The sequence below is a fragment of the Mustela lutreola genome, chromosome 2 (assembly GCF_030435805.1).
Source record: "Mustela lutreola isolate mMusLut2 chromosome 2, mMusLut2.pri, whole genome shotgun sequence".
NCBI classification, from domain to species: domain Eukaryota; kingdom Metazoa; phylum Chordata; class Mammalia; order Carnivora; family Mustelidae; genus Mustela; species Mustela lutreola.
Window position 1 is genome coordinate 3,948,939 of NC_081291.1, and position 10,951 is coordinate 3,959,889.

The window sequence follows — 10,951 nt, forward strand, 5'->3', positions numbered from 1 at the left end:
CAGGCCTGCTCCAGGTCTCAGCCAAGCCCACTTTCTACTATCCGTCTGTCTGGGACACAGGTTTCCTCCCACTGCCATCATGGTGGGATGCCCTCCCGGCTGGGAGTATGCCCAGGACCCGCCCACCTGGCGCTTCAGCCCAGTGGGGAGGAACATTAGGTCACCAGGCAGCTGACCCAGTGTGGGGTGGGAAAGCCTTCCCAGGGGAGCAGGGGGAGCTGGGAGGGCAGGACATGTGAGGGTAGGGGAGCCCCCCCCCCCACTGTAATGACCACGAAGCCTGTGGTCCCAGGAATCCCCAGATGGTGGGGAGGGTGGACTGCGGGTAGAGCAGGCAAGGGAGGGTCAGGATGAGATGACACACGGGCATCAGTGAGCTGAGCCAGATGGAGACTCAGCGGCCACAGGAACTCCTGGCCATGTAGACATGGAAGAGATGAATTGTGCCCACCCCGAGTCCCCACCTCCAGAATAACCCCACTCTGGGCTCAGCCCTCCACGAGCTGAGACCCCCCCCCCCAACCTGGCCTGGCCATCAGTACTTCCCCAACCCATTCCTGGGTCCTGAGCACAGTCTATGGGGCACCAGGGCCAAGTGTCTGCTCCACACTCCCATACCAGATTGGGGACTCAGCAGGCAGGGCCCTGGACAGCGAAGAGTGAACCCATGAACCGAGGAGCTGCTGGGCACCAGAAGCCTGGGAACCCCGCGCTCTGAGCACCAGCCAGGCCACCCAAGTCCCCGGGGCCAGCACACGGGTCGGGGAGCACTTCCAAAGTCCTTTATTGGGCCGGCAAGGCCGGAGCTGCCCTTGGAGTGGGGTCCCAGTCCCAGTCTGGAGTCTCCGGGTCTGTGGCGTACCTGCCCCTGTTCCTGACCAGGGCAGGTGGCCTCTTCTGACAGGCTACTTGGTTCGCTCCTTCAGATATTCCCAGCCCTCCTTGGAGTACTCGCAGGCCTTGGAGGGGGCCACGGACAGAGCTGACATCACCGTAATGATGCCTGTGGAGAGGGAGGGCCCAGCGCCTTCAGCCCCCGGCTTTAGTCCACCGACACCGGCCCCCCGGAAACCCTAGCTCTGCAAGGCCTTTCGAGGCACCCATTCCAGCTCCATCGGTTCCACACAGGGAAACTGAGGCAGAGGTGGGGCAGGGCCTCCTCTTGTCTGAGGTCACACGATGACCCGTCCTGAAAAGAGGATCCCTGAGATCTCTGCCCCTTTTCCTCTTTTAGATCCACGGGAGCTGCGCGGAGCAGCAAGGGGAGCGGCGGGAAGGAATGACCAGGAAGGGGCGGTAGAGGGTCCTAGACTGGGATCGGGGGCCACCCCCCAAGCACCGGGACCAGGGCCTACCTGAATTCCAGGTGTCGCGGATGTGAAAGTTAAACTTTGGAGGGGCTGGGAGCTGGGAAGAGAGGCGAGAAGGGGCAGGTGAAAAGGGGAGGCCCCAGGCAGCAGCCCCAGCCCCTTCCCCAGGCAGGGAAGGGCAGCACAAAGCCCAAGGCGGAGGGCACCAAGCAGGGCTGGAGGGACCAGGGACCAAAAGCCACCCAGGAAATGACACCCTCCTCCCACCAAGCCTCAGCCTCGCTCCCAGCCTCAGGGTACCTGGGGCATCTTCAGACCGGTCTGCTCACACACGTACTGGCTGAACTGGTACATGGCTGGGGGCACTACCTCCTCAGCCTTCTGAAGGACAGCCTGGCTCTTTTCGCTCGGCCCCAGCAGCTCCTGGTCATACACCAGGTAGACGGCACCCCCGGCCACACTGCCCTTGATGAGGAACCTGTGGTCGGGGAAGGACAGCCGCTCAGCAGCCCCTCGGCCAGTCGCGGGGAGGAGTCAGCCTCGAGGGGGCCGCAGCCCTAGCAGTGACACACCTGAGGCCAGGCAGCTCATACGACAGAACGAGCCACCCCCCACCCCCCCCGAGCCCAGAGGCGTGCCTGGCACCTACTCTGCACAGCTCTCAACCCACCCTGCACAAAGAAAGCAGAGCTGCTCGGCCCCATTTAACTGGTAAACTGAGGCCCGGAGAGGAAAAGGGGTCACTCGTGATCCCGCACAGAGCAGGGAACCGTGAAGACCGGAGAGAGCCCTGGCTTTCTGCCTGCCAGCCCCAGCAGGCCCGACTTGCGCGCCACCCTCGAGGGGTTTCCGAGTGGCCCTGGTCGCTTCCTGTGTGTCATACGTCGCTTCCTGATAGGGCGCCTGTGACATGCCCACCTTACAGAGGAGGCAACTGGGGCTCCGAGGGCGCTCGGACACGATCAGGGGGCAAGCGCTCGCTGGGAGGCGGGAAGGACGCGCGACAAGCGATCTCGGGAAGGCCGTCCCCGCCTGAACCTCAGTTTCCCCATCTGCGCGACGCGCGGGACCTGACACCACGGAATTCGGAGATCCAGTTGGGAGCAAACCAGAGCGGGTGCCCACGGGAGGGGACCTGCTCGGGGGCTCGGGGCCCGCCCTGCAACCCGACGCACCTCATCAGCGACCACACTCGGGGAACCATGGTCGCTCGGCTCCGCGCGCAAGGACACTCGGCTCGCCCGCCGCTTCCGGTGACGGCGCCGCAGCGGCCTGTGGGAAGTGTAGTCGCCCCGGTGAGTCGCAAAGGCCTGCGGGAGTCGAAGTCGCCCTACGGCTCAGGGACGCCAGAAGCGGGACCGCAGTCCCACCGCGAGGGGATCGGAAGGATTCCGAGGGGCGTGATCTTCAGCGCCCGTCTGCCGCAAAGCTGCCTGGGAAATGGAGTCAGCACCGGACCGTGGGGCGCCGGACGCCTCGCCTCGCCTCGCCGCCGAGGCTCCTGGGAAATGCAGTCCGGCCTGGCACCGCCCGGGGCGCGTGGGGGAGAAAGAGGAGTCAGGCGTCTAGAGTGAGACCTGAAAGTGACCCAGGAAGATTTCGGAGCCCGGGAGATCCACCCGCGCCCGCGCGGGGCACTGAGGGCCCAGGCCCAGGAAGAAGGTACCGATAACATTGTTGTCATGGCAACGCGGGGTCGGAATTGTGCGAGGGAGGCGGGGACTGAGTCACGTGATCTGACCCGGGGTGGGGCTTTCGTCGAGGGGGCGGGACCGGGAGCAGGACCCATGCCGGGAGGGGGCTAGCCGGGTGGAAGGCCGTTGCCGGGCAACGCCGGGGCACGGAGTTCTCGTAGCTAGGCCCGCCCCCTGAGGAGGTGGGCTCGGTGTCACGTGACCTGGGCCCTACGGGAGGGGGCGCGGTCGGGGGCCCGGCGGAGCTCCGAGGGGTGCGCGCCGGGTTCCCAGGTCCGGATCCAGCCTCGCCGGACTGCGAGAGAACCTGAGGCCCGAGCGGGTGAGTGCGAGATTGGGAGCGCGCAGCACGTCGTACACCCTTTTTGTCCAGAGGGGAAACTAAGGCCTGGCGAGGCCAGGGGACCAGTACGTTATGCGAGGGTCTGGTTCTCCCACGTCCTCCCCGGTCGCCGGCGGCCGCTTCATCCCTCCCTCCATCCCTCCATCTCTCCACCCAGACGGCCAGCCCGCCGTTCATCCGCCCCGCCCCACCTTGTCCTGCGAGGCTGCTGTGGTCAAGGTGGGAAGAGGGTCAGGTTGCGGGGCTCCACGGGCTTCCCCTGCAACGTGGGGAGAGGTGGGATGGCTGCCAGGACTGGGGAAGAGCGAGCAGTTCACCTTTCTGAGAGCGGAGAAAGATTCATAGACGGTAATGGTGGAAGGTGAGATTGGACCGATGAGCCTGGGCCAGACCCGCGAGGCACTGAGGCGAGGAGCTGGGTCTCCGTGGGGGACAGTGGCGAACCCTAACACGGTTTGGAGCAGGAAGGAGAACATCAGATTTCTTTGGAAGATCGCTTTGGCTGCCCGAAAAGCATAGGGTGGAAGGAAGGAAGGAGGGTAGGGGAGGCAGGGGGGAGGCAGCTGGAACTTTGCAATAGGGGGCAAAGGACCGAGACCTAATCTGGAGACCTCAGGACAGCCCAACCCACCATCTCTCGGTTCTGGAAGTCTCCCTCCTCTTTGTCCCACTGAGTTCCGAGGACAGAAACCCCAAGATGTGATGGGCCTGTGCCTTTCTCAGGGAAGATTCATGAACGCCCCCAGCCCCCACCAATGTTAAGCACTTGGCCCATTTTTCTCTTTCACCTTCTCTCTGGAACAAGTAAATCCACTCCCACAGCTGAAGTCACATCTTAATCCCGCTGATACTGCTCCTGTGTCTCCTACCGAGCCCTAAGATTCCTTCTGGGTGTCTCCAGACAGAGCCGTCTTTCTGCACCTCCTGCCCCCTGCCCCTAGCTCTTCCTTCCAATGTTCCTCGTATCACTCCAGGTCTCAGGGTCAGTCTGGTATCTGCCGAGCACCTACAGCATGGCTGGCACCCTTTGGGGCCCCGAGGACCCGACAGTGAACCAAGCAGCTCCAGGTTTCCATTTCCTTCTCACGTCCTGGAGCTGACAGCCAGGGAGGAGAGAGGGATAGTGAACATGTAACAACCCATCAGGATAATTTCGGGTCATGTCAAGACGTTGTAGACCGAGGCCAGGGAGGGACAGGGACCAGGAGTCGCTTTAGAGAAGGAGGCCAGGGAATTTCCCTTGGAGAAGGTCCGTTTGGTGCTGACTTCAAGAAGTGAGAGAGCAACTCATTAGGTTCTATTTGGGAAGAGCATTCCTGGCAGAGGCAACAGCCAATGCAAAGGCCCTGAGGCTGGCTGGAGACTGGCTGGTTCTGAGAAACCGTGAGGAGGCGGAGCTTGGAAAACAGCGGAGTGAGCCGGAAGGGCTGGCCCCCCCCCTGCAAGGCCCTTTTGACTATCAAGGAGCCTGGCTTTTGTCCTCAATGAAACGGGGAGGCAAGATGTGATTTGGCTGCCTGGTGGAGGGAGAAAACCCTGAAGAGGCCCAGGGAAAGCTGTGTGGTGCCCTGGACCAGTTGGTGGCTGCCAGATGGAGGAGAGAGGGCAGGGCCTGGAGCATCTTCATCAAACAAGGGCCTCGCTGGGGGAATGGGGATGGCTGTGGGCCAGGTCCCTGCCCGCAGTCCTCTCTCCCGCTGCAGAACCTACACACCCAGGGTGGGCCATGAAGGTTCTGCTTTTCACCGGGCTGGGGGCCCTGTTCTTCTCCTACTACTGGGATGACAACTTCGACCCTGGTGAGTGCCTGGAGGTGGGGTGGGAGGAATCGGGCCAGCTGTCCGTTGCCGCCTGCCCCCTTCGGGTTGACCACCCCTGCGCCCTGCTAGCTAGCCTCCAGGGAGCCCGAGTGCTGCTGACCGGAGCCAGCGCCGGCGTTGGGGAGGAGCTGGCTTATCACTACGCCCGCCTGGGCTCCCACCTGGTGCTCACGGCCCACACGGAGGCCCTCCTGCAGAAGGTGAGACAGCCCATTTCCAGCTGAGTGGTGGTGGGGAGTGGCTGGAAAATAGGGCCCTTCCTTGCCAAGATCCAGGCCCCCTGGGTGGCCTTAAGGGCGTAGCTTAGTCCCTGAGCCTTAGTTTCCACTTTAGCAAGCCAGAGACCACAAAAGTACCTTCTCACTGGTTACAGCGTTGGGTTGATCCATTAAGACAGTGAGTGTAAAACGGAGTGTTCCTTAAAAATGGGATTATTGATGGTGTCCAAAGTCTGTGCCAACAGCCAGGGTTCTCAAAAGAGGGGTGAGTGGACACTTCTTAGCAGCAGCCCATCGTGGCTCCATGGAGATGTACAGTCCTTGGGGACAAACCTTGCAAAATTCCTAGAAAGCCCAGAACTGTCGAGATTTATATGAAGTTTCCTGAGTGTTAAATGTTGATATTGAGCAAATAAAATGTACCCGATTTGGGCCCCCAGGCTGCCAGTTTGTGACTCCAGTGGCAGCGCTTGGGAACAATGTCGAATGTCACTTGGAGCTCAAGTTCGGGGAGGGGGCTTGAGGGTGGGGCCCCAATGGTCTAGCAGGTGGAGGGGCCCAGCCCAGGTGGACGGCCCACGGGTAGCTCTGCACCCCGCCCCCAGGTGGTGGGGAACTGCCGGAAGCTGGGCGCTCCCAAGGTCTTCTTCATCGCTGCGGACATGGCCTCCCCCGAGGTGCCCGAGCGCGTGGTGCAGTTTGCGCTGGACAAGCTGGGTGAGGGGCGGGCCTGGACTCTGGGACCCGGGCCTAGGCCTTAAAGGCAGGACCCGAAAGCGGTGGGGCGGGGGCAGTCGGTGGGGGGAGGACTATGCAGTCTGGGGCGTGGCTAGGGGGTGGGACCTTATTGCCTCCAGGGAGCGGAACTCTGGACTGGGCCTTATTGCTCGGGATTGGGCCTTATTGGATCAGGGACGAAACCTGGCAAGATCCGGGGAGTAGGGCCTGGTCTCTTTGATAGTAGGCGGGGAGCTAGCCGGGGCGGAACTCACTGGCTCAGTGCTCTGGCCCCCGCTTCTCTAGTTCAAGGTAATTGGGCCAGGGGCGGGGTCTCTTCGGGGCCGGGGCGGGGCCTCAAGGACTAGCTCCTTGCTGATGGGCGTCTCCGGGCCAGGAGGGCTGGACTACCTCGTGCTGAACCACCTCGGCGCCACCCCGGCAGGCACGCGGTCCCGGAGCGTCCAGGCGACCCGCTGGCTCCTGCAGGTGCCCCGCCCCGCCGCGCCCGGCCCCTCACCCCTGCTATCCCCAGGCTGCACCCTCCGCCCCTCCCAATTCCCACCCCAGGTCCGGCCCCTCCTAGGCCCCGCCCACCACCGCCAGGCCCCGCCCCCCCGGGCAGCAGTTTGTCCGCGAGGCCGTGACTCGCAGTCGCCACCGCCTCCAGGTGAACTTCCTGAGTTACGTGCAGCTGACTTCGTTGGCGCTGCCCAGCCTGACGGACAGCAAAGGCTCTCTGGTGGTCGTGTCCTCGCTGCTCGGTGCGGGCCCGTGGGGCGGGGAGTCGGGAGGCCACAGGGCTCGAGGCGGGCGAGGCTGGAGAGGGCAGGAAGGCTGCCTGGAGGAGGGGGAGCTCAGGGGTGCCCTCCCGCGCTCCTAGGCCCTGTGCCCACATCCTTCTCCAGCCCGTACTCGGCGGCCAAGTTCGCGCTGGACGGCTTCTTCGGCTCTCTCCGGCGGGAGCTGGACGTGCAGGACGTGAACGTGGCCATCACCATGTGCGTCCTGGGCCTCCGGGATCGCGCCTCGACCGCCGAGGGAGTCAGGTGAGGCCCCAGGGCCATCCGGGGCGGGAGGGGAGCGGTGGGGGGCCGCCCGCCTGCAGTCTCCACCGCATCCTTCCGTCCGCAGGGGCGTCTCGAGGGCCAAGGCGGCCCCAGGGCCCAAGGCAGCCCTGGCGGTGATCCGCGGTGGCGCCACCCGCGCCCCGGGCGTCTTCTACCCCTGGCGCTTCCACCTGCTCTGTCTGCTGCGGGGATGGCTGCCGCACCCGAGGGCCTGGTTCATCCGCCAGGAGCTCAATGTCTCCGCTGCCGCTGCTGCCTGAGCTCCCGGGGGTGGCCCTCATCCTTCCAGAGGGGAACCCTCCATCCAGCCGCCCCGGAGCGGTGACACAAACCGAGACACCTCTGAGCTGGTGGCCGTGGCTCAAGGCAGAGTCATCAAGACAGAAAAGGACAATCGAGAAAAACTACCAGCCCCTGGAAACAGCCCCAGCTGCGGGTGTGCAAGTGCTAATGGTGGGCCAGGCAGCCAGTCAGCAACTTGGAAAGCGTTACCTCCGTCTTCTGGGCCACCCTCGGTGACACAGTGGCTGCTTCCATTTTGCAGATGAGAAAAATAAGGCTCAGAGAGGTGGCGTGACTTGCCTAGACCCCTGAGAGCTGGGAACCCTGGGAACCCTGGGAACCCTGTCCGCCTCCCACTCGGAACCGGGGCATCTCTGATCTCTTTGCACTCGCTCAGCCTTGGAGCGTCCGCCTACCCTTGCCCCAAGCAGGGGACAGCCTTCAAACGGACCACCTGCCCACGGGGTCTCAGGCAGGGAAGGCGGGAAAGAATGTGTTCTGGGCTGGACCCAGCCTTCTGTTTCATAATAAAACCCTTCTTCCCTTGCTCGGAGGTTGTTCACGGTGCTTTGTTTCTCCAGTTTGCTGGTGGGAGGTGGGTAAAGAGGGACCTCTCCACCCTATTTGCCAGTGGAGAAGTGGAAGCTGAAAGGGGTAGATCTACCCCAGGAGGTCAGGGGTCAAAAGAAAAGGTACAGAGTCAGTGGGCCAAAGGCCTTATTTGCAGTGTAAAGTACGTGGTTTTTGTGCCAATGATGAAAATGTGTATCAGGCACTGAGCCCTTGACATGAGTGGTCTCGTGGCATCTTCACAACCGGAAGTTGGTGCTACCATTGTTTCCATTTTATAGATAAATGTGTTGAGAGAGAAGGAGGAAGGGGCGTCTTGGGGCTCAGTTGGTTAAGTGTCTGCCTTCAGCTCAGGTCGTGATCCCAGGGTCTTTGGATGGAGCCCCACATTGGGCTTCGGCTCACTGGGAATTCTGCTTCTTCTTTTTTTTTTTTTTAAAGATTTTATTTATTTGACAGAGAGAAATCACAAGTAGATGGAGAGGCAGGCAGAGAGAGAGAGGGAAGCGGGCTCCCCGCTGAGCAGAGAGCCCGATGCGGGACTCGATCCCAGGACCCTGAGATCATGACCTGAGCCGAAGGCAGCGGCTTAACCCACTGAGCCACCCAGGTGCCCCGGGAAGTCTGCTTCTCCCTCTGCCTCTGATCCTCCTCGCTACCTGTGCTCTCTCTCTGTCTCAAATTAATAAATAAATAATATCTTTAAAAAAGAGAGGGAGGAAGTCGGTGGCAGGAGGTAGGATTCTGACAACGGGCTTTAAACAAAGTTTGGGCTACTTCTATTTGCACTTCACAGATATTTACATCAATTAGTGAAAAATGGACAGTTCTTCTAAGATGATAAGTTAGTGTGGTTTGCATAAAGAAAAAACAACTTTACAGACGACAACTGTAGGATGAATGCAACATTACAAAATGCTAGCTATTGTGGGCTGTGGAAGGCTCTAGAATTAACAAGAGTTAGAAGGGTTAACCCCAGACTAGCCCCAAATGGGGACCATCATTTGGGGGATGAGTAGGATTAAAAGATAAGGGTGCCTGGGTCAATCAGTGGGTTTAGCCTCTGCCTTAGGCTCCAGTCATGATCTTGGGGTCCTGGGATCAGCCCTAATCAGGCTCTCTGTTCAGCGGGGAGCCTGCTTCCACTCCACCTCCCGCCTGCCTCTCTGCCTACTTGTGATCTGTCTGTCAAATAAATAAACAAAATCATTTAAAAAAAAGGGGGGGGGGTTCTGTTTGTTTCTAGCACACTTCCTGTCCCTACACGACCTAAACTTGTATCAAATGCCATCAGGGGTTACTATACCAAATCACCCTCTTCAGTTCTAACACAGAGTTTGGTGTCATATAGAATGAAGCCAATACCTATTTATGGAAGTTTTATTTTGTGTCAAGTATCATTATATCTTACTCAAACAGTTCGGAATAAGTGCTATTATTGTCCTCATTCTAATAAAGACTTAAAAAAATGTTTATTTATTTAAGAGATAGCACGACCAGGGAGAGGGAGAAGCAGGGTCCCATGAGCAGGGAGCCCCATGCGGGCCTCCATCCCAGGACTCTGGGAGCAAGACCTGAGCCGAAGGCAGATGCTTAACCGACTGAGCCACCCAGGCGGCCCTTATTATTTTCATTCTATACATGAGGAAATCCAAGTACAGGAGCTGAAGTCCTTGGCGCCGGGTCCGCAAGCCCCCGCCGCAGAGGGGATTTCAGCCAGCAAGCGGCAGAAGTAGGACTCGAACACTCAAACCCTCCGCAAACAAAGCGATGGCAACTCCGGCAACTCCTTTGGTACTGAGCGCGCGTGCACAGGGAGACGGCTTGCGCATGCGCTTCGGTGGTGGTGGTGGTAGGGGGAACCGCAGGGCCTCCAGCCTCCAGGGGGCGCCCGCGGGGTCCCTGCCGCTCTGGCCCGCTCGACCCGCGGAAGCTAGAAATCCCAGAGTTCCGCGAGGCCAAAGCCCTTCCGCCGCGGGAGCCATTGGAGAGCTGCAGGTTAGTGGGGCGTCGGGCGACTGGGATCTGCTGCCATCCGGGCTCCGGGGCCCCTTCGCGGCTCCGGGCTACGGCTGGGCGCCGCGAGCGAACCCGGGGGAGTCGGGACGCAGGGTTCCGGGCGGCGGGGGCCGAGCCCGGACTCAGCCCCACGTCCCTCTCCACTTCCGTCCGCAGCCATGGCTCTGCGCTACCCTATGGCCGTGGGCCTCAACAAGGGCCACAAAGTGACCAAGAACGTGAGCAAGCCGAGGCACAGCCGCCGCCGCGGGGTGAGTGCGGGCGCGCGCCGTCGGCGGGCCGCGTTGGCGGGAGGAGGGCACGGCCCCGGCGACGGGGAGAGCGGCGGGGGACGCAGGGCTCGCCCCGGCCGAGGGCGGACACCCCTGGGAATCGCCCACGCGGGGAACGGTCGGCGGGGCGCGCCCGGACGCAGGGGCGAGGCCGGCCGCGGGAGGAGGCGCGGGAGGGCGGGCGCACGGGACCGAGGACCGCGGGCGGCCCCGGCTCTGAGCGCCGCCCGCCCCGCAGCGCCTCACCAAGCACACCAAGTTCGTGCGGGACATGATCCGAGAGGTGTGCGGCTTCGCCCCCTACGAGCGGCGGGCCATGGAGCTGCTCAAGGTGTCCAAGGACAAGCGCGCCCTCAAGTTCATCAAGAAAAGGGTAGGTGCGGGGTCGCGGCCCGGGCCGGGGCTCGGGGTCCCGGGGCCCCGACTCCCCGACTGAGCGCGCTCCCTGCCCCGCAGGTGGGGACGCACATCCGCGCCAAGAGGAAGCGAGAGGAGCTGAGCAACGTCCTCGCCGCCATGAGGAAAGCGGCGGCCAAGAAGGACTGAGCCCCCCGCCCGTCTGTAATAAAGCGTTTTTGGAACTCGGGGTGTCGTGCTGGTGTGCGGAAGGCGGGGGAGTCCTCGCGGCGCACTGGG

At 61.9% G+C, this 10,951-nt stretch overlaps 3 protein-coding genes across 18 annotated transcripts; 2 read left to right on the forward strand and 1 right to left on the reverse strand.

Annotated features, from left to right (window-relative positions):
• Positions 1 to 767: 767 nt before the first annotated feature.
• MICOS13 (mitochondrial contact site and cristae organizing system subunit 13) lies at positions 768 to 2,801 on the reverse strand. The gene is made up of 4 exons (XM_059159616.1): positions 2,486 to 2,801; positions 1,611 to 1,788; positions 1,356 to 1,407; positions 768 to 1,003 (listed from the first exon to the last, which is right to left on the reverse strand). Exons 1-4 carry the CDS (start codon positions 2,512 to 2,514, stop codon positions 906 to 908), a joined length of 357 nt encoding a protein of 118 aa, XP_059015599.1. The 5' UTR covers positions 2,515 to 2,801; the 3' UTR covers positions 768 to 905.
• A 67-nt stretch (positions 2,802 to 2,868) lies between these two features.
• HSD11B1L (hydroxysteroid 11-beta dehydrogenase 1 like) lies at positions 2,869 to 8,002 on the forward strand. 16 transcript variants are annotated; one of them, XM_059159613.1, is made up of 9 exons: positions 3,074 to 3,326; positions 3,505 to 3,708; positions 5,051 to 5,146; positions 5,241 to 5,367; positions 5,991 to 6,062; positions 6,500 to 6,591; positions 6,673 to 6,866; positions 6,986 to 7,151; positions 7,237 to 8,002. In XM_059159613.1, the coding sequence occupies exons 3-9, from the start codon at positions 5,129 to 5,131 to the stop codon at positions 7,495 to 7,497; spliced, it is 930 nt and encodes a 309-aa protein (XP_059015596.1). In that variant the 5' UTR covers positions 3,074 to 3,326; positions 3,505 to 3,708; positions 5,051 to 5,128; the 3' UTR covers positions 7,498 to 8,002. The 16 variants fall into 16 exon arrangements, with proteins under 16 accessions (XP_059015590.1, XP_059015597.1, XP_059015584.1 ...); XM_059159603.1 differs by having other exon boundaries at positions 3,079 to 3,326; positions 5,237 to 5,367; positions 5,991 to 6,102; XM_059159607.1 differs by lacking the exons at positions 3,074 to 3,326; positions 3,505 to 3,708 and adding an exon at positions 2,869 to 2,972 and having other exon boundaries at positions 5,237 to 5,367; positions 5,991 to 6,102.
• Positions 8,003 to 9,885: 1,883 nt separating this feature from the next.
• RPL36 (ribosomal protein L36) lies at positions 9,886 to 10,901 on the forward strand. Its single transcript, XM_059159617.1, has 4 exons — positions 9,886 to 10,022; positions 10,200 to 10,294; positions 10,554 to 10,688; positions 10,772 to 10,901. The coding sequence occupies exons 2-4, from the start codon at positions 10,202 to 10,204 to the stop codon at positions 10,859 to 10,861; spliced, it is 318 nt and encodes a 105-aa protein (XP_059015600.1). The 5' UTR covers positions 9,886 to 10,022; positions 10,200 to 10,201; the 3' UTR covers positions 10,862 to 10,901.
• The last annotated feature ends 50 nt before the right edge of the window (positions 10,902 to 10,951 follow it).

Coding starts and splice junctions, on each gene's coding strand:
- MICOS13 (XM_059159616.1), bottom strand. CDS start 2,514: ATGGTTCCCCGAGTGTGGTCGCTGATGAG. Junction 1,789..2,485: donor CGAGTGTGGTCGCTGATGAG/GTGCGTCGGGTT, acceptor CCCCGACCACAG/GTTCCTCATCAAGGGCAGTG. Junction 1,408..1,610: donor CCGGTCTGAAGATGCCCCAG/GTACCCTGAGGC, acceptor CTCTCTTCCCAG/CTCCCAGCCCCTCCAAAGTT.
- RPL36 (XM_059159617.1), top strand. CDS start 10,202: ATGGCTCTGCGCTACCCTATGGCCGTGGGCCTCAACAAGGGCCACAAA. Junction 10,295..10,553: donor GGCACAGCCGCCGCCGCGGG/GTGAGTGCGGGC, acceptor CCCGCCCCGCAG/CGCCTCACCAAGCACACCAA. Junction 10,689..10,771: donor TCAAGTTCATCAAGAAAAGG/GTAGGTGCGGGG, acceptor CCTGCCCCGCAG/GTGGGGACGCACATCCGCGC.
- HSD11B1L (XM_059159600.1), top strand. CDS start 4,939: ATGGAGGAGAGAGGGCAGGGCCTGGAGCATCTTCATCAAACAAGGGCC. Junction 5,147..5,236: donor GGATGACAACTTCGACCCTG/GTGAGTGCCTGG, acceptor GCGCCCTGCTAG/CTAGCCTCCAGGGAGCCCGA. Junction 6,867..6,985: donor GGTCGTGTCCTCGCTGCTCG/GTGCGGGCCCGT, acceptor CCGCGCTCCTAG/GCCCTGTGCCCACATCCTTC.